Here is a 21,128-nt window from a genome sequence, read left to right as displayed (position 1 = left end):
ACAACGCTGTTGCATTTCCTGTCCCCACAGAAGAAATGCTTGAAGTCAAGAAGGAAAAGGTCATGTGAGAAATATGTGAAATCCTAGGGGTTCCCTGCCCTTTGGCCTGTGTTATGAATTCTAGCTTGCAGAGATATCCTGCCTTGATGGAAGGAGGTGGTTCAGGACACTCTGCTCTGGAAATGACAATAGCTAGGCCGGTGCCCAGAGAGGAAAGAGTATGGTAAATATTGCCCAGCTTAAGCCCTTCCCACTTGAGCACTCAAACTACTCTGGGTCTTCTAAAAGCATCAGATATGCCTCAGTTATGTAGGCGATTTAATGTCTACAGTGTCATTTTACTATCTAATTGCTTATCAAAAGTTTTAACCATAGGGTTTAAAAGGTCTGTAAACAGAAAGTCCGAGCAAAGGCACTGTAGCAAGACACAAGGATGAAATAGGACCAGATACGCCCTGGACATGTACCCTGTAGTCATGCTCCTGAGAACATAAAGGAGTGCAAAGGTGGCCTGTTGAAGTTCACAGGCTGGTGTCTGGGATGTGTGAGCACAGCAATTCTATATTGGGAGAGAGTGAGATCTCCAGGAGGAAGTCATGGAGAATTAGAGGAGCTACATAAACTGAATTATCTGCTGGCAACCGGCATCAATACCACCCCCCCTTCTAAGGTCTTGTCTTGGTTGCGGAGATGCCAGGAACTACATTTCCCAGGATCCCTTTGCCTAAGGCTCGCTCATGAAAGGCAGGCACTCACAGGGGCCTAGGAAGGTAAAGGAGGAAGCCATTATTCTCTGGAGGCAGTCGCAGCCAGCTGTGTGGGAAGACGGAGGTTTCAGGCAGTCTTCCTTAGAACTGCAGTAGCTTCGAGGCAAGCTCTTAACTTTGGATCTTTTGGCTGAGATCTGTGTTGGCTTTCTCTACCTTCTGCAGGAGCTTCTCTGATCTTTGTTTTCCCAGTCCTTCTAATGTTTATTGTTAAACTTAACCCTGATTCCTTTTTAAATCCTTCTCACCTGAAATACACTGAGTGGCTCTTGTTTTCCTAATACAATATAGAGCTTAGTTGATCTGAAGGATTTACTCAACATTTTGCTGTAAATTGGCCCCACTGAAATTTGGATGGAAAAGAGCTCTCCTTCATTGCATTTAGGGCTGTTGCTGCTAGGGAAGAGGATACTGTGAAAGTTTTTTTGCCCCCAAATCTAGAAATGTCTTTGGTTATGAAGCACATGGAGGTCGTCTCTGTGGGCCTATCTGGGCCTTTCTTTTCAACTGCAGTTTGCAGATTGGAGGGACACTCATCCTCCTGCACCCTTAAGGGACTTTCATGGTAAGAAAGGCAGAGAAAGACCCAAAGATGCCAAGAAGCACCATTCAAATTAATAAATATAACCTGATTGTGGAATCCAGGTGTTGTGGATGACTAGTCTCCATCTTGTGGACATTGTTTTCCCCCAAAATTCAAGCTCCACAGGGTTAGGGAGCTTTGTTTTGTTTGTACCAATTTACTCCAAATACCTGGGACAGTGTTTATGGGTGCTCAGCAAATATTTGTTGGATGAATGGATAAATGGCCACCCAGAACTGGGAGGAGACATACTCAGATAGGAATCCGAGATGCCCACAGACTCAACAATCAGATATTACATGTGTCTGATTTGCTTTCATGGTTATGTCCCTGGCTCTTAGACACTGTACTGCTACCCAATATAGAAGAGCAATTAAAAAAACCAAAAAAACAAAAAACAAAAAACAAAAACACAAGGCTCTGGTCTCTTTAGAACTTGTCTCCTTACACCTTTCTGCTTTCTTCATAATTGGGAGGTTTGTTGTAGATTCAGCTATCACAGGGGATGTCTCAAAAATGGCATTTCTTGGGGTGCCTGGGTGGCTCAGTTGGTTCAGCGACCGACCTCAGCTCAGGTCATGATCTCACGGTGTGTGAGTTCGAGCCCCACGTTGGACTCTGTGCTGACAGCTCAGAGCCTGGAGCCTGCTTTGGATTCTGTGTCTCCCTCTCTCTCTGCCCCTGCCCCCACTCATGTTCTCTCTCTCTGTCTCGGAAATAAACATTAAAAAAATTTTTTTTAATGGCATTTCTAGGTTTTATTTGGCCAACGAAAGACATTTTAAGAAACAATTCACCATCCTTATTTTGATGTAAACTTATTGCAAAAATGTAAATATAAACAATGCAAAAAGAAATGGGAAGATGATCTCAGAATTCTAACTAAAAACTGAACAATTTTCTATTTCACCTTCGACCTGGTTTGGCATTTGGGAACCCCCAATCTCCTTCACGTTGCTCATCCAATATCTAAGCAAGGGCACTTTTTGTTAGGTGCTGGGGATCTAAGAGTCAGCAAGATAGGCACACTTCTTGCCTTGAGAAGCTTAATCAAACAGATTTTTGATGGCACAAATACTGGGCTCTGTTGAGAATACAAGACATCTAACCCAGTTCAAGGGGGAGGCGTAAATTTCCAGTAAACTTCCCTTTGGACACCTGAGAGTCAGCAGGAGTTATACAGAGAAGTAAACCCGAGGAAGGGAACTCATTTACAGATGAGAAAACTGACACCCAGAAAGGGCTCTCAACTTTCTCCAAATCACAGCCAGAACAAAAAGCACAACCTAGGCTTGAATTCCTGGGCCCACAGCAGATATTGCTACTTCTTCACAGTCTTTTTGGTGAGGATCCTAAATGTAGACTTGCGGTCTTGGCTGTCCACCTAGCTCTGAGCTGATTAAATGGAAGTCTTAACAGCTGGCAGCTAGCATCCATTACAGAAAACTAACAGCTTGAATCTCACCCTTCACTTGAATTCAGCTGAGTTCCAGTAATTACTGTTTCTGTACGTTGCCAACTGCTCAGTCCTTTCCTTAAACAAAAACCACTGGAGTGGGACTGGAGTGAGTTAGGGTGGGAGCCAGGATGGTCAGAAAACAAACCACACGGATTGCTGCTTCTGGAAGCTTTGTTCTTTAATGAGCCACGGGGTGATTTGTTCATCAAGCTGCTTTTGTGTAGCTATACAGTGCATATTCTGAGTGACACAAACTGCACTTCATACAGATGATGTCTTGCTCCCCCACCTCCAAAAAAAAAAAAAAAAAAAAAAAAACCAACCCAAAAGGAAATTACAAAGTGCCTGTTGATTGCATCAGGAATGTAATCAGTTCCGTGGGTGAGATAAATCATTCTTTTTATAGAATTATTCTGTTAAACAGTAAAATGATATATTTCACAGGATATGTCCTTTTACAATACATAGTCTTAAAAATTTACACTCAGCATACTTATAAATTACTTTAAATCCATTAAAATAATATAATACTAATCTGTAATCCACACCTTTCCCCTAGTAAATACAATTACTTGGTTCAAAAGGTGCAACTTTTATATGACCTAAGAGGGCTGATAAACAGGCATTAAGTATATAGATGGATAGCAAGGTGACAGGCCCCTTAAACAGTTTTAGCCAAGAGACCAACAAGACCAAATAGATCCATCTCCACATTCTTCATCTTGCTGTTTCCTTTAACACCAAATCAAACGTGGGAGTGGTTCCAGAGAAAAGTGGTTAGAAATATTTTAGGGGCACAGAAGAACAGAGGACTTCCTCAAACACCAAGGCTAGCATGGTGTTGTTGGGGGACAGTGCTGGGGAACTGTCACAAAATATGGACAGACATAACACATTTGTCAACACAGAATGACGCATGCCCCATGCCTAGCTCCCACCACAGGGGAGAAGAGAGGAGGATTAGCAAAGCCATCTGGACTGTGTTTCATTTTAAAATAAAAACCCTCTTAGCTTTGAACACATCCTGAGAATACTTTCTTCTCTAGTTCACCAAAGTGCTTATAAAAGGTACACATTCGTTAGTTACAGTTAAAAAATCGTGGCCCACAGTCACTGAAGTGGGCCTGCAGAACCTTGCCGGAGCTCCTCTTTTCTTCTAGGCCCCCCGTCCTCGGACTTTGACAGTGAAAACAACCCTACTGTCACGGAACACAGGAAGTCTCCACTAACCTCCCAGCAGGGTAAGAGCTGCACCAGGTTTCCAAAGCATGAGAAGGTAGGGGTCTGGTATCCCATCCCTTCTTCAGGTCCCTGTCTGTGCAAGGCCCATACTGGGAACTCTCTATCTCCCTTTGTGTTTCCAGAAGGCCAGAGTGGCAAAGTAAATAAAATGGCAGGAAGTACAGAGTGCGTTAAGCATGCCACCTGCCTGATCCTTGCTGTTGAACAGATTTGCTTCACTTAATGATACACAGCATAACCCTAAAATTATACTTCTCTGCTTTTATTACATTTTCCATGATAAAGGATATGTTGGCTTTAATGGGGAGAAGTGAAAATCTGGGCTTTGTTTGGGGCTGGGAATGTGTGATATGAACAGAATTTCTCTGTATTCTGGAGTACGGGCTCCAGATGGGGGGCTGCCCCACTGATGCCACGCAGGGATTTTGTTTGTGGCATCTGAGAGCAGAGAAAAGCAAAGGAGAAGCAATAGGAAGCATGACTTTGACACATATTAAGGGTTAACATCTTCATTGTAAGTGACTGTAATACAGCGTCGCTTTGTGGTGACAACTTGAACCATGGAGAGGACCAGTTAAGATCAGATGGAAGAAGATACAGCACTTGGTTCTGACAGCTTTTAAGAATTATGGCTTCAACTCTTTATCAGGCCAACAACACCTGTTATCCTACGAGAAGAAAAGCTTTCTTTCCTTCAAAGGGAGGGTCCCACACCTGCTCTCCATTCTTAACATTTGTGTGGATCTCTCCTCCCCACCATCCTCCATTCTGGCAGTTTGTTAAATAACTAGAAATCCACAAATCTAGCAACTGAAAAACAAGTATTTTTTATTTAATTTTATCCAAATTCAGGTTTCAGGTCCCTGAGAAAAATTATAAAGTCTCTTATCATCCACTGCCTAGTTCCTATAAAGTGACCTACCTATAATGAGTAGTTTCTTTTTTAACTGCCAAAAACTTACTTTGCAAACAAACAAAATCCGCAAAGATTTAGAAGGGAGAACATATGCTGAGATGTGTCCTCCAGGCTGTTCCTCAGGGCCAAAGGACTATCCGACAAGGGTAATATCTTTTTTGTATAGTATTTAACCAATGTTCTGGAGCAAGTGGAGAGTAGCTGTGAATGCCCAGGAGGACACTCCTCTCCCCGGAATCCTGAAGCAGACCTGTGTGGCCCGGCAAGGGGCCCTGAGGCTCCAGCAATCCCACTTGGACATGACCACGCTGAGGGGCTGGGTTTTCCTCTAGGAGATTCTCCAAAATTCAGATTTTTAAAGGCTTTAAATTTATTACTCCTCGGCACAAACAAGGTGGCAGATGTTTGCGGGATATAAAATCTAACATTTACTCACAGCCATCATCATTCTGGAGATTTAAAAAGATTCCTTTCCCTAGCTCATTTCTGAAACCAAACCAGGGAGAGGTAAGACTCCTGCTACCTTTAGCTGCCACTCAGAATGATGTTCCAAGTCCGACCTCTGGGGCTTGACAATAACCACTGAGGCAGTGACATGAGGTTCAGTGTTGTGTAACAGGAGAGACTCTGCCTTAACAAAAGTCTAAATATTTCCATAACTTCAAATTGAAGAAGTATGAAAAGAAAGAATAACCAAAATTCAGGTTACAGATGGTAAAGGCTCTTTTTCAGAACAGTGCATGTGGTAGTTAGACAAGATGCATTTAGTAACTTTAAAAATAAACATTTTCACATACTTATCTCAAGAAAGAGTATCATGTTTCATTTTCCATATATTATAAATAGCAAAAACAGATTTCTAATCCCACAAATGCTAAGAAGCTTAAAATACTATTATTATAGCTCAGGTGTGTGGAGACACCCAGTGGTGAAAAAGATGGTTTGATTTTTCCCTCAACTCAGGGATAGTGGCTCTCACCCCTATCCAATGGCCCCTAATCTGTGGGAAGAAACTCCATGGGAAGGAGGGAAGCATAAAGTTAAAAAGAAATACGCATACTATACATATATATTTACAGTAAACTTCAGTAACCAGAATATTAACAAAAATAGCTTCAAGTAGTCCTTGATTTTTCTTTCATCTATTTAATACTGATGGTCTGAGGAAAAGAAGATAATAGATGGTTATATTAAAAACTTTTTTATTTTTTGGCAGCTTTCTGTTAACACTTATTCATGCAGTGTTGTGTGTAAATGTTTTGGGAAAAGTGATTAAATGGTCACATTATTTGTCTGAGTTTATGGTGGAAATCCACCAGCAAATGAACAGGTTCGTTTGTGATCTTCAATTTAATCTATACGAAGAGAAAGGCCTGGGTGGATTAGGATGAAACCCTCATGTTTAGGGATCACCATGTCTCTGATGAGACTTTTAAAAAAAATCAGAGGAACCTAATCCTAGGACCAGGAAATATGAGAAAAGTAGGCTACTGAAACTTTAGCCCATGCAGTATGTTTGGCAAGAACTAACCAGGAGTGAAACCAGCATTGATTATTATGACACTGAACATCATCAAAAAACAAAACATGTACTCTCTTCTTCATTGTGTAACCAGATGTCTGAGGCATGCTCTGATGGCTTCATGGAAACAATTACTTTTTTACTTTCCCCAAAATATAACATGGAGTGTTTCTCAAAAATCTTAAAATAGAGGGCTTAGGCTTTTTGTTTATAAATCCTTGGAAAAAAAATTATATTCTGCTCCAGCTCCTAACTATCCCAAAATAAACCCAAAGGCTTTTGCTTTCATGGTTAAGAAAGATTTATATGTTTTCTTTCAATGTCAGAAATCAGCGGGTCCCTCAGGCCCACCATGTCCCCTCCAGTTCAACACCCACATCTGGGAAGGAAAAGAAGACGGAGGAGAGGCAACTACAAAGACCTCACAACTGGCCCAAATCCCCAGGCCCTTGGTGGCTCTGTCTGGTGGAATCTCCAGTCAAATACAGCAGCCAAGGCACAGCTGGCACCATCCCCAGCAGGCTTCAAAGGGGCTTTTCTGCTTCTGCAGGAGGCCCAGGAAATTAGCACACAAGTTCTCAGTTGTATGCTTGGGCAAGAGGCAGGACCACAATTAGATGGACTATTGTGGACAAGGTGATGAGAAGAGGCCCCGAAGAGGAGGTGTGTTTACCACTCTGTAGCCATGACGGGACATACAGCTGCCAGTTCAGACCATAAACTCGTTATTTCCAAAGAGTGCTAGCTGTTGGGTGGAGCTGCAGTCTGGGTCCACAGTTTTCCTGCGGCCAGACAAGACTGTCCCTTCTGGGGTCTCTTTGGTTTTCTGAGGTGAGTTTTTCACATTCTTTAATTTTTGTTTGCCCTTTTCAGGGTTGAAGGTTCCTCTGCTGATGAATTGAGGCCTGTCTTCCAGGGATCTGCTCTGGCCCAGTGGCCCTTCCATTCCCAGGACCTCCCCAGCTGAGGCAGCTCGGTAGAATGGAGATTTAGAATAAATCTGAAATCGTTTTCTGGTCCCATGAGAAGATGCAGTGCTAGACGAACATAAAGTAGAGACTGAAGAGTCCACTGAATCCAAAGAGTCTTCCTGCTTTTTTAGCTGCTTTCGGAACTTGCTTGAAGATTCAGACTTGCCAGCTGCCTTCAGGGAGCTAAGGGCTAAGCTTCTCTCTAATTCAAAGAAGAGATCAAAGCTATAAATGACAATTTTCTCTAAAGCAAATCATTCCATAATGAATCAGTTTCACCATTCCCATGTGAAATTGGGTGGGCTGAGGTCTGAAGGGTCCAAGCTGACCTACTTTGTGCACAGTCACAGCTCGAGAAGCTATCCATTTCTATGTAGGTCATTTCAGAATCAACCCCAAGAAGTCTGGAGTTCGACTATGCCATTAGGAGAGGCCTACAACTGTCACTATCATTTAAAAAACTGCCAGGGTATGTAGTAATTCTTCGTCTCCCTGAGACATGCCAGGAGGTTAAATACCTCCTTTGGTATAACCCCATCTCTCAGCAGGGCACAATGCCTGTAACCACCTCTGGAACATGGATCATGGGTAAGACGACATGTGTTGTTACTATGGGTTTTTCTCTGTGGTAAATCGAGGAGAAAACATTAAAATTGACAAAAAGCTGCATTGCATTAAAGGCTTGGTCTAATGAACAGTATATAATGGAAGTTTCACAAAGATTAGTACATATTTAACTCCTTAGGACTTTGTCACCTTCTCACATAAGGTTAGGCATTCTTGAAAGGGATTTTGTCTTATTAGCTTGGGAATCCTTACTCCTCCTTCACAAAAAAAATCTGGAGACTTCGGTCTAGTATGTTCATTTACCTGATTTCTCAGAGATGGCACCTTCAGACTCAATATTCAAATTTTCTGAGCTATCGGCAGTCCCAATGGAGGCCTCAGACTCCAGGGTTTCGTCATCAGAGGCACGGGGTTCCAATACAAGCATCTCAAATGTTAGCTCCTCCCTGTAAGATATAATCAAGAAATCCACCAGCATTTGATAAGAAGTGGAGCGAAGACAACAGGAAAAAAGACCTATGATGCAAGAAATTTAAGTAGCAAAAACAGTCACATTTCCTACTGTTCTCAACCAAAGTGGCGATGGAGACCCGGAAGCCACAGTAATGATGAAGGTTGAAAACAGCAAAGTCTGGGACCTATAATAGAGCAAAGAGTGAGGCAGGAAAAGATGCTGCAGCTATAAGATATTTTGGTAAAATGAACTTGGGACTGATAATTAGATCAGGGTTCTAAATTCACTCTAAACTCATACATAATGCAGCAGGAGTGTACTTTCCTCTCTCTGGACCTCAGCTTCCTCATCCACAAAACAAAGAGATTTAATGAGATAAACTCTTAACATTCCTTCTAGCTCTTAAACTATTTCCCATGAAACAGGCACTAACTACACTATAGATGATATCCTCACCTTAAACACAGAGAGGCCTCTGATGAAGTCAAATGCTGACTGATCTTTTCTGTTCTTTGCAGCTTATGCTGCTCCCACTCACAGCATTCTCTGCTCCTCTTCATCAGTCACCCACCTGCCTCTCAGCCCCCTTGTTCTCTCACGTCTTTGGTACATGGCTCCTAATCTTGCTTTCTTACTACTGCTTGATGTCACCCAGATCTGTGTCAATTAACGTCTTCGTAAAAGCTCACTTCAGTCCTCTAAGACAAAAGTTCCTCTATGTCTGCTACTTCTAACCAGCTTTCCTCCACATTATGTGGGCAACTTTCTCCAATGGGCAGATCTTACACCTGGAAATACATCAGCCCACAACCTCCTTATCCTTCCAATTCTTATTCCTTTTTACATCAAGTCTCTTCTCCTTCAGGGCCTTCTTAGCTTTGCTTCCACTCTACCAAGCTTGAACTACTCATCCTTCAGTACCTCCAATACCAGCCCCTGGTCAATGTATACTACTTCTGCCTTATCATGTTCTGCATATCTGAGCCCCAGCTGCTTTTTTAGCTTGCCTAAATTCTAGAATCAGTCCTGATACGCAAAAAGTACTTCAACAGACTCCCATATTCCCTAATGCATCAAACTCTCAGACCTGGGATCGTGAGACTGAGGAACAAAAATGCCCTTAAAGCTTAAGAGTCTTCGTTTTCAACCAGAACCAGTACACAGTACCTTCAAAAAGAGCCACAGCTTGTGCACATTATCCCCCCAAATATAGTATTATTGTTGCCTACCCTTTCTCCAGTGATGGTGGAGGGCACAGAATTGACTATTTGTCTCTCTCCTAAATTGCAACCAATTTCCCTACATAGTATCCCAGTGCCCACTAGAGCTGCTGCCTTATCCTGACCATCTAATTGTTGGCCTCATGGCTACACTGATCTTCAGATAATAACCTTCCTTTAGGGAGTTCTGGGTAATACCCATTCTTGAAAGGGCCTCTGCCTTAACCCAGGAATCCTCATTCCTCCTTTTAAAGACCAATTTAGTCAGTGAGGCTGGGCTCAGACCTGTGAGGAATCTTGGCTAAGACTGACACACCGTGTTGCAGTGTGTCAGTTCAGCATCTCCAGGTCTCCCTGCTCATGGAGCTTCCGTCAATACAATGACAACTCTCACACTGTTACCCGAGTCCAGGTAACATGTCTTTGTCTTCTCTGCATGCCCTGTATCACCTGATACAGTGCTTCACACATAGGAGATATTTACTAAGTAAGGAAAAATCAAGAAAGCACAGAATGAAGGAAAGGAAAACAGGTAATAACTGGTCACTCCCTTTCCTCCTGAAAACTCACTTCTCTTTCTGTAGGTTCTCAATCTGCTCAGTCAGTACCCTCTCCTCCTGCTGCATAGCTGCTTGCTGTTGTTCTGTGATGTCAGTCTCCACAGCTGTTTCACTAGTCAAGGTCTCTTCTGGCACATCAGACATAGAGGGCAACCGAACTACAACAGGAGAGGATGGACTTGGATAGTTTCCTCGGCGAAGTCGCCCCTTTCCCTGCAAAGAAAAACATGTGTTAGAAACTAAATTGAGTGACTGCATTGGTTTTATGTGGCCTGTTGAGGATAGCAAGTGTACTTCCATCACACCAGGTGAATGGTAGGAATACATGGAAACATTCTGCAAGGCCTAAGATATTTAGAGAGATACTACTGACCATTGAATATATTTAGGTTAAGTATTTCTTGCAAAAGCACTAGAAAATGGACACTTTGGTGGGTGAGACTGTAAGAACACATTTTGCACTGAGAGTAGATTCTTCATTTAATCTAAGCTTTATCCACTCCAAACTAAGTACCCACCCACACATGGCTATTTAAAATTAAATTAGTTAAAATTAAATAAAAGTAAAGTAAAATTGGAGTTTGGTATTCGCACTAGACACATTTCAAGTGCTCAATAGCCACAGGTGGCTAGTAGCTACCATATTGAACAGTGCAAGATATAGAACATTTCCATCATCACAGAAAAGTTCTGATGGACAACAGTGCTCTATAAATTTAACCTTGGAATACACAATCACTCTAGGAAGACTACAGAAACATGTCTTGAAAAGTCAGTTTCATTAAAGAAAAAGTCATTTATATATCAAAGGATGTCAGTGAGAGAGATTCTCTGAGAACACCTCAGGAAATTTCCTTCCTGAGATCAAAGAGGAAACAAAATCTCACTGCTGTTAAATTGGTTAACTTTGTATATGACTTTAGCTTCTGATAATACCACAGACTAGGTATTTCAGATTAAACCTCCTGCTGACAGCAACTGGGCAAAACATAAAAAACCCAAAATATTCTTGAAGGCATTAGAGAGCTATTTAACACAGCAGACCAAAGAGAGGCTAGATCAGCATTCAGGGCTAACCTAAATTTAAGAAGAGGTGGCTGAGAATCTGAGCAGAGCTTTTGACAGACTATAGCAGGGGTTAACAAACTATGGCCCTGGGCCAAATCTGGCCTTGTGCCTGATTTTGTAAATAAAGCTTTATTGAAATACATTCACGCTCATTAATTCACACGTTGTGGCTCTTCTCAAGAACAATGGCAGCATTGATTGTTGCATCAAAAGACTGTATAGTCCACAAAGCCTAAATTATTTACTCTCTGGTCCTTTATAGAAAAGTTTGCCAACCCCTGGGGTAGAGAATAAAAACTGGAGTTCAGACCCATGCAAGAGTATGGACTGCTGCCTGGTAAAACTTCCATGCCTGATGCTGGGATCCCCAATGTTTGCAACCTAAATGAGTTAACTGAAATAACAGTCTTTGTGGACATTGTAGCCTAGCTTCCAGTCATTTGAATGGTCCAGAAAATTGTAATTCCTAAAACTGGATTAAAGTAATCCCAGATTGCTAGTACCCTAGAACCTGAGAGAAAAAACAGAAACACCTTGGAAGAAAGTAATATCACCTCAGGCTTCAAAATATTTTTATAGTTTTTCAAATACTATGTATGACACATAATCAAAGGTAACCAAGCACAAAAGGAGACAAGACAATGTAAGTGAAAATAACAAAACCCAGAAACCCTCAATGACTCCAGATACTGTTGCTATCAGACAGACTTAAAATAACAATGCTGAAGGAGGCATAAAGACATCGCTAAAATAGCAGACTGGAAGTTAATTATGTCAGAAGAAAATATAAAGAATCAAGCAGAGAACGCGAAACAAAACTTTTCCTGCAAAAATTCAGAAAAGAAGGTAAAAGAGAGAGCAAAATAAAAAAAATCTACTATATATATAAAGAATACCAGAAGAGGAAAAGGATCCTGTGGAACACTAAAGAGATAATGGCAGAACATTTTCAAAACCAATCATTAAAGATATCAACCTATCAACCTGAAAGAAAGCTTTCAACCTCTAAGAAAGATAAATAAAAATAAGTCCATACATAAACAGAATGGCTAAGAACTAAAGACAAGAGATAATCTTAAAAGAAGTCAGAAAAATATATATACCTGAAATAAGGATACAAAGCTAATATTCAAAAATCAGTTGCATTTCTATATACTAATAATGAAGTAGCAAAAGAGAAATTAAGAAAACAATTCCATCCACAATTGCAGCAAAAAGAAAAAAGTACCTAGGAATAAATTTAACCAAAGACGTGAAAGACCTGTACTCCAAAAAGTATGCAACACTGATGAAAGAAACTGAAGAGGACACAAACAAATGAGAAAATATACCCCATGCTCATGAATAGGAAAATTTAATATTTAAATGTCCATACTACCCAAAGCAATCTACAGATTCAATGTAATCTTTATCAAAATACCAACAGCATTTTTCACAGAACTAAAACAAATACTAACATTTATGTGGAATCATAAAGGATCCCAAAGAGCCAAAGCAATCTTGAGAAAGAAGAACAAAGCTGTAGGTATCACAATTCTAGATTTCAAGATATACTACGAAGCTGTAGTAATCAAGAATATGGTAATGGCACAAAAAGAGACACATAAATCAATGGAACAGAACAGAGAGCCCAGGAGGCAAGAATACACAACAGGGAATCTCTTCAACAAATGGTGCTGGGAAAACTGGACAGTTACATGCAAGAGAAAAAACTGGAACACTTTCTAGCATACCAAAATAAACTCAAAATGGATTAAAGACCTAAATGTGAGAACTGAAACCATAAAACTGCTAGAAGAGAACATACACGGTAATTTCTTTGACAATGACCATAGCAACGTTTTTCTAGTTATGTCTCCTAAGGCAAGGGAAACAAAAACAAAACTAAATATTAGGACTACATCAAAATAAAAAACCTTTCCACAGTGAAGAAAAGCAGCAACAAAACAAAAAGTCAACCTGAATGTGAGAAGATATTTTCAAATAATATATCCAATAAGGGGATAATATCCAAAATATATAAAGAACTTATACAACTCAAAACCAGAAAAACAAAATAATCCAATTTAAAAATGGGCAGAGGACCTGAATGGACATTTTTCCAAAGCGGGCAGACAGCCTACAGGCACGTGAAAAGATGCTCAACATTATTCATCATCAGGGAAATACAAATCAAAACCATAATGAGATATCATCTTGCATCTTAAAGACAAAAAATAACAAATGATGGTGAGGATATGGAGAAAAAAAGAACCTTTTTACACTGATGGTGAGTGAGAATGTAAATTGGTACAGCCACTTTGGAAAACAGTATGGAGGTTCCTCAAAAATTTTAAAGTAGAAATTCCATATGATCCAGTAATTCCACTACTGGGTATTCACCCAAAGAAAATGAAAACACTAATCTGAAAAGATACATACATCCTTGTGTTTATTGCAGCATTAATTTACAATAGCCAAATTATGTAAGCAGTCCAAGTGTCCATCGACTGATAAACGGATAAAGAAGATGTGGTATGGTGTGTGTGTGTGTGTGTGTGCGCGTGCGCGTGCACATATGTGGACTACTGCTCAGCCATAAAAAAGGATGAGATCTTGCCGTTTGTGACAACATGGATGGCTCTAGTGGGTATCATGGTAAGTGAAAAAGTCAGAGAAAGGCAAAACCATGGTTTCACTTATATGTGGAATCTAAACTACAAAACAAATGAATAAACACAAAGCAGAATCAGACCTATAAATACAGAGAACAAACTGGTGGTTGATAGAGGGGAAGGGAGTGGGAGGATGGGTACGATGGGTCAGAGGAAGCAGGAGATACAGGCTTCCAGCTCTGGAATTGTAAGTCACAGGGATGGAAAGTACAGCATAGGGAATCTGGTCAGTGATATTGTAACAGCACTGCATGATGAGACACGGTGGCTACACTCATGGTGAGCATAGCATAACACAACACATAATTGCTGAATTACTATGTTGTGTGCCTGAAACTAACGTAACATTATGTGTCAATTATACTCAAAAAACTTTTAAATTGAATTATGAAATGAAAAATATATACACATATGTAAAAAGAAGAAACTACTGGATTCAAAGGTTACTTTTCAACAGAAATAATGGGAGGCAAACACAATAGATGGTATTTTTAAGTGATGAAAGGAAAAAGACACTGCCAACCTAGAATTCTACAGATAGCAAAACCACCTTCAAGAACAAAGTTGAAATAAACACATTTTCAGACTGACTTAAGACAGAGAATCTGTCCCCAGCACAATTGCACTAAAGGGCATATAAAAATGAAGAGAAGTCGGGGGATAAATAAAGAGCAAGGAAAACAGTAAAAGAGTAAAAATATGAGCAAGTTAAAATGAATACTGACTGCATAAAACATAAAAATAACGTGTTGGATTTAAGGTATATACAAAATTAAAAACAACATTAGCAACTATACCATAAAATAGCTGAAACACATTAAAGTCCTTGCATTATCTGAGAAAAAAAATAAAAGCACAAATTAACAGACTTAACTGATAGTCATATATTTATGTGGTCATCTTTATATTAACTACTGAAAAAAAAAAAGAGTATAAAACTTGAAACTAACAAAAGAAAAAAATGGGATAAAAAGTAATAAGAAGAAAAGGGCAAAAAAACACACAAAAAACAAAAAAAGGCAATAAAGAAAAGGGACATATATCAGGCAGGAAAAATAAAAAGCACAAAATAAAATAAGATTTAAATCCCAATATATCAGTGATTACATTAAGTGTAAGCAGATTAAATGTACTAGTTAAGATCTGAAGACTGTCAGATTGTCTTAGTAAAGAAAACCCAAGTATATGAAGTTTATAAGGCAAACAAATTTAGAAAGTCTGAAAGTAAAAATATGGGAATAAAAGACATATCGTGTCTAATCAAAAGAAAACTGGTGTAACTATATAAATTTTACACAAAGTAAACTTTAAGGTAAGAAGTGTTACCTGTGATGAAGAGGGCTATTTCACAATGACAAAATTTCAAATTATGAAGACAGAAGATTTCCAAACTTGGAAGTACCTAAGAAATGGCTTCCAAAAATTTAAAGTAAAATACTGACAGAAATTCTCAAAGAAACAGACCAAGCTATAATCAGCACAGAAAAAAACAAATGTGTACACACAAACCAATAAAGCTAAAGAAAGGAACAACTTGATAAACATAAGTGATATAATAGACATACAAGAATTCAGTATCTAACGACTTCAGAATACTCATTATTTTAAAGTACATATACCAAGACAATATATTTCCAAGGGGTTATCTTTAAAGTAACTTAAAATAATTTCCTGTAAGTGTCATCACAAAGAGAAAACTAAAAGTCCCTATATATTCAGAAATTAAGAAACTTTAAAGAGACTTTAAAATATCCATGAACAAAGAAGAAATCACAAAGGAAATTAGAAATTATTTTGAACTAAATAACAATATCAAAATACATGAGATACAGTTTAACACTGTCTACCTTAAAGTTATAGCCTTACATGCATACATTAGAAAAGAAGAAAGGCTAAATATTAATGAGGTAATAAGCATCAATTTCAGGAAGCTAGATAAAGAACAAAAAAATAAACCCAAGGAGAAAAAAAGGAAATAAAGATAAGAGTAAATGAACATCAGAACAGAGAAAAACAAAGCCCAAATGTAACTTTTTGAAAAATCATAAAACCTGGCAACGCTGAGAAAGAAAAATTAAGAATTTACAATAACCAAAGGCAGGAATGAAACAGAGGGCACTACTAATAAATATGTAGTAGTGAAAAGGATATGAAAAGGTTAAGAGGCTACTATGAACAACTTTATGTCAGTAAATCTGAAATTTTATAAGGAGTGGAGAAATTTCTACTAAAACCCAAGTAATTAATACCATTAAAGAAAATATTTTAAAATGTGGATAATCTTTTTTTTCATTTTTAAAATATTTATTTATTATTTTTGAGAGAGAGAGAGAGAGAGAGAGACAGGGTGTGAGTGTGGGAGGGTCAGAAAGACAGTGAGACAAAGAATTTGAAGCAGGTTCCAGGCTCTGAGCTGTCAGCACAAAGCTGGATACAGGGCTCCAACTCATGAACTGTGAGATCATGACCTGAGCTGAAGTTGAATGCTTAACCGACTGAACCAATCCAAAAATTAAAACCTTTCCAGAGAGAAAACTCTGGGCCCAGATGATTTTACTAGCAAACATGATAGTTTTAACATTAGAAATTCACTGTATACATGTCAGTAAAATAGAAAAGTCTCATGAACACCAAACTACATATAGTAATGGCAATTCATAAAATTCAACATTAAATCATAGTAACAACTCTTAGAAAACCAAGAATAAAAGGGAACGTACTGAATCTCAAAAACAAACTACAAAAGTTCTATTAAAAGCTTTCCCGGGGCGCCTGGGTGGCGCAGTCGGTTAAGCGTCTGACTTCAGCCAGGTCACGATCTCGCGGTCCGTGAGTTCGAGCCCCGCGTCAGGCTCTGGGCTGATGGCTCAGAGCCTGGAGCCTGTTTCCGATTCTGTGTCTCCCTCTCTCTCTGCCCCTCCCCCGTTCATGCTCTGTCTCTCTCTGTCCCAAAAATAAATAAACGTTGAAAAAAAAATTTATAAAAAAAGCTTTCCCAGTGAGTTGGGGAACATGCCAAGAAGGATCCTTACCACCACTGTACTGGAGGTTCTAGCTGATGTAAGAGAAAGAAATAAAAGGCATAATGACTATAAAAGAACAAATGAAACTATCATGACTCATGAACAACCTGATTGTAGAGGTAGAAAATCTAAAGAAATGCACAGAAAAATTATTAGAATAAGTGAGTTCAGCAAGGCTGCTGGATACAAGGTGAAAAATACCAAAATCAACTGTATGTAATGAGCAAAAAACATAAATATTTTAAACATTTAAATTGTATTAAAAATATTAAAATTCTAGTATTAATTCATACTAAAGATGTGTAAAATCTCTGCAAACAAAACTTTATTTTTTCTCCAAATTTTTATTTAAATTCTAGTTAGTTAAATATAGCGTAGTATTGGTTTCAGGAATAGAATTCAATGATTCATCACTTACATAACAGCCAGTGCTCGTCATAACAAGTGCCCTCCTTAACACACATCACCCATCTAGCCTATCCTCCACCCACCTTCCTTCATCAACCCTCAGTTTGTTCTCTACATTAAGAGTCTCTTATGGTTTGCTTATCTTTTCCCCCTCCCATATGTTCATCTGTTTTGTCTTCTAAATTCCACATATGAGTGAAATCATATGGTAATTGTCTTTCTCTGCCTGACTTATTTTGCTTAGCATAATATACTCTAGCTCCATCCAAGTCATTGCAAATGGCAAGATTTCATTCTTTTTGATGGCTGAGTAGTATTCCAGTGTGTGTGTGTGTGTGTGTGTGTGTGTGTGTGTGTGTGTGTGTGTGTGTACCACACCTTTATCCATTCATCAATTGATGGACACATGGGCTTTTTCCATAATTAGACTATTATTGATAATGCTGCTATAAACATTGGGGTGCATGTACCCCTTCGAATCTGTATTTTTTGGTATTCTTTGGGTAAATACCTTGTAGTGCAATTACTTGAATGTATGGTAGTTCTATTTTTAACTTTTTGAGGAAACTCCATACTGTTTTCCAGAGTGGCTGCAACCGTTTGCATTGTCCAAATGGCCAATTTCTGTATGAAAAGGTGCTGAAGCACATTAGAGTCACAGCACAAAAATACAAATTAGACCACTCTGACACACCCATTAAAATGGCTAAAATGAAGGAATCTGGCAATATACATACTGGGGTAGAACAACGGGGAACCCTCATATACTGTTAGTATAGTACAACCATGTTGGAAAAAAGTTTGCTATTATTTACTAACGTTGCAGATACATATATCTATGGCCCAGTAATTGTGCTCCTATATACTCCCAACAAAAATATGTGCATGTGTCCAGCAAAAATACATGTATCAGAATGTTCATAGCAGTATTCACAATTCCCCCAAATACAAGCCAAATGTCCTTCAACATTAGGACATTTGTGTGTATAAATTGTGGTATACACATGGATTGGAATACTATACAGTTAACAAGATACAACGAAACACAACAATATGGATAAGTCTTACACATATAACATTGAGTGAAATAAGTCAGATATAAAATAATATGTGCTATATGAATCCATTTTTATAAAGCTCTAAAACAGGCAAAACAAAACTATAGTGTTCAGAGATACATACAACAACAAAGAAAACAGAGTAAGTGATTAACATAAAACTCAGGTTATCACTTACCCTGGGACGGAGAGAAAGAATTATGTTTGGAAAGAGAAAGAGGAGAGCTTCTGGGAGTGCTAGAAATCAACTTCTTGAACTATGGGTGGTATTTGGATATTCACTGTATAATTCATTAATAGATGTATGTTTCTGTGCTTTTCCATATGTGTTGTATTTCACAATAAAAAAGATATTTGAAGAGGTCCTTTTCAAAGTTAGCACTTTATGCAAACATATCAGTATTTTTTGAATAGCACAGGACAATAAGTGATAGATTTCTGAGTTGATTTGGGGAAGAAAGAAGGAAGATACACTGTCTAAGAAAGAGAAACTACTGATTTAGTCCAGGTATTAAGGTAGAGTGGAGGGCAGCTCTACGGAAATTCATGCTAACTCTTCCAAACTCATGCATTCTAAAACACACAACAGGATGAAAATCAAGAGCATTACAAGATTGCTATTCCACTTTCAGTTCTGAGTTCAAAAAGTAAAGAATATATTAAGAAAAAGGCCCTTAAAACCAGAAGATCAGTCTGTAAATTTAACAAAGGATGACTCAGAAGAAGATGGCACTGTGGAATGGAGGCAGAGAACGGGGTTTAGAGTTAGTATCAACACAGTGCTAAAGTCCACTGACAGTCCATGACCAGTCAGAATCACATTATAAATTCCAGGACATCTTGACTTTGACTATTTTAATGAAGCCAAATGAATGACTAAAACATGTGATACAAAAGCCTCAGGAAGCTGAAAACTATGAACTTATTCCCGGTACACACCAATATTCAAAAAAGAGTTGCCTTTGTTCAGCGTTTATACCATCACCTAGCTGACTGAGTAGCTCACTATGGTTTAGCTAGGAATTACTTAGAAGAGCTGAAGAAAATCAAACAAACCTTACAGGCCTCATCTCTAATCAGTATTAAATAAAGATGAAGTAGAAATTGAAGCCCCTACAGCTCAGAGTTGTCTTACAAGGTCAAAGCTTAATATTAAAATTACAAATGAGTGTTTCCCTAAAAAAAAAATTAAGTTTTCAAGTTGATTACATAGAGCTTTTAGAAACCTGGAAAATGCTAATACTGTGTTAGAAACTGGACATAAATTTGTATACTGTCGGCTTTTGTTTTTTTTTTTAATCTAAACATACCACATTATTAACAGTAGCTTGAGTGGAATAATATCCTTTATTCTCTACACTTTTCTGTACTTTCAAACAGTCAGCAGTTAATGCTTTGAGCAGTGGTTGGTAGAACCTTTTGCTCATTTTTCACTAGGTAGCCAGTCTTTCTCCTATTTATAGGAGTTTCTCCTTATTGATTAGGGAAAATTAGACTTTGTGATATGAGTTGTAACTATTTTCTTAGGATGTGTCATTTCCTTTGTGCCTTGCTTATGGTCATTCTATCATTCAGTAACAATACTTTGTATTTATGCTGATGAACCTATCAACTTTTCTTTTCATGTTTTTTTGTAATAGGAAAACCTTCTCTACTCCAAGGTTACAGTGTATTTTTCTATCACGAAAGGAATTTTATTGGTTTGGATTGATCACATACTTTATGAACAATTTGGACCCATTTGCATTAATTATTATTTAATTAATACAAAGTCAGATTGTAGTCCTTTTTGGAGAACTTATTTCAGTGATTTTCCAGCTTAAACTTTAGGGACAAATTATTCCTAAAATTAGGACATCAACTATAATTATCTTCAAATGTTGATTAAGTGTTAGGTCTGAAATCCAACTAATCCATGTTTTAATATGATATATAATATTCAAAATTTCAAATCCAAGTTCCTAGGAAAAGCTGGACTACCACTACCAAAGGTGTCACAGATAACACACAATTCTCATAGATCAGGGAACAGTTTAAGACATTATCATACTTATGGACAGGTAACTGTTTTTAATTTTTTTTTTAAGTATGTATTTTTTTCATTAAAATTTTTTCCAAGTTTTAATTTAAATTCCAATTAGCTAACATACAGTATAATATTAGTTTCAGGTGTAGAATTTGGTGATTCAACACTTCCATACAACACCTGGTGCTCATCACAAGTCCTTAACCCCCATCACCTATTTCACCTACTCCCCCCACCCCGCACCCCCACGCACCTTCTCTCCAGGAACCATCAATTTGTTCTCTACAATTAAGAGTCTGTCTCTTTATTTGCCTCTTTTTTTCCATATCCATTTGTTTTATTTCTTAATTCCACAAGAGTGAAATCATATGGTATTTGTCTTTCTTTGACCTATTTCGCTTAGTGTAATACTCTCTAGTTCTATCCATGTCACTGCAAATGGCAAGATTTCATTCTTTTTTATGGCTGAGTATTATTTCATTGTATACATACACCACATCTTTTGCATTCATCAATCAATGGACACTTGAGCTGCTTCCATATCTTGGCTATTGGTTGATAATGCTACTATAAACATCAGGGTGCGTGTCCCTTTGAATCAATATTTTTGTATCCTTTGGGTACATACCT

General features: G+C 38.4%; 1 protein-coding gene across 13 annotated transcripts in view; it reads right to left on the bottom strand.

Moving 5' to 3' along the window:
• Positions 1 to 2,966: 2,966 nt before the first annotated feature.
• Positions 2,967 to 21,128, bottom strand: part of MYO9A (myosin IXA) — a 279,521-nt gene continuing 261,359 nt past the window's right edge. For all 13 annotated transcript variants that reach the window (XM_043553998.1, XM_043554007.1, XM_043554005.1 and 10 more), the window contains 3 exons: positions 10,272 to 10,474; positions 8,331 to 8,473; positions 2,967 to 7,662 (listed from right to left, as the gene is read on the bottom strand). In XM_043553998.1, the coding sequence (XP_043409933.1) occupies positions 7,199 to 7,662; positions 8,331 to 8,473; positions 10,272 to 10,474 (810 nt within the window). In that variant the 3' untranslated portion in view covers positions 2,967 to 7,198. The remainder of the gene's footprint in view (positions 7,663 to 8,330; positions 8,474 to 10,271; positions 10,475 to 21,128) is intronic.

This window comes from Prionailurus bengalensis, chromosome B3 (assembly GCF_016509475.1).
Source record: "Prionailurus bengalensis isolate Pbe53 chromosome B3, Fcat_Pben_1.1_paternal_pri, whole genome shotgun sequence".
Taxonomy (NCBI): Eukaryota; Metazoa; Chordata; class Mammalia; order Carnivora; family Felidae; genus Prionailurus; species Prionailurus bengalensis.
This window is presented reverse-complemented; position numbering and strand designations above follow the sequence as displayed.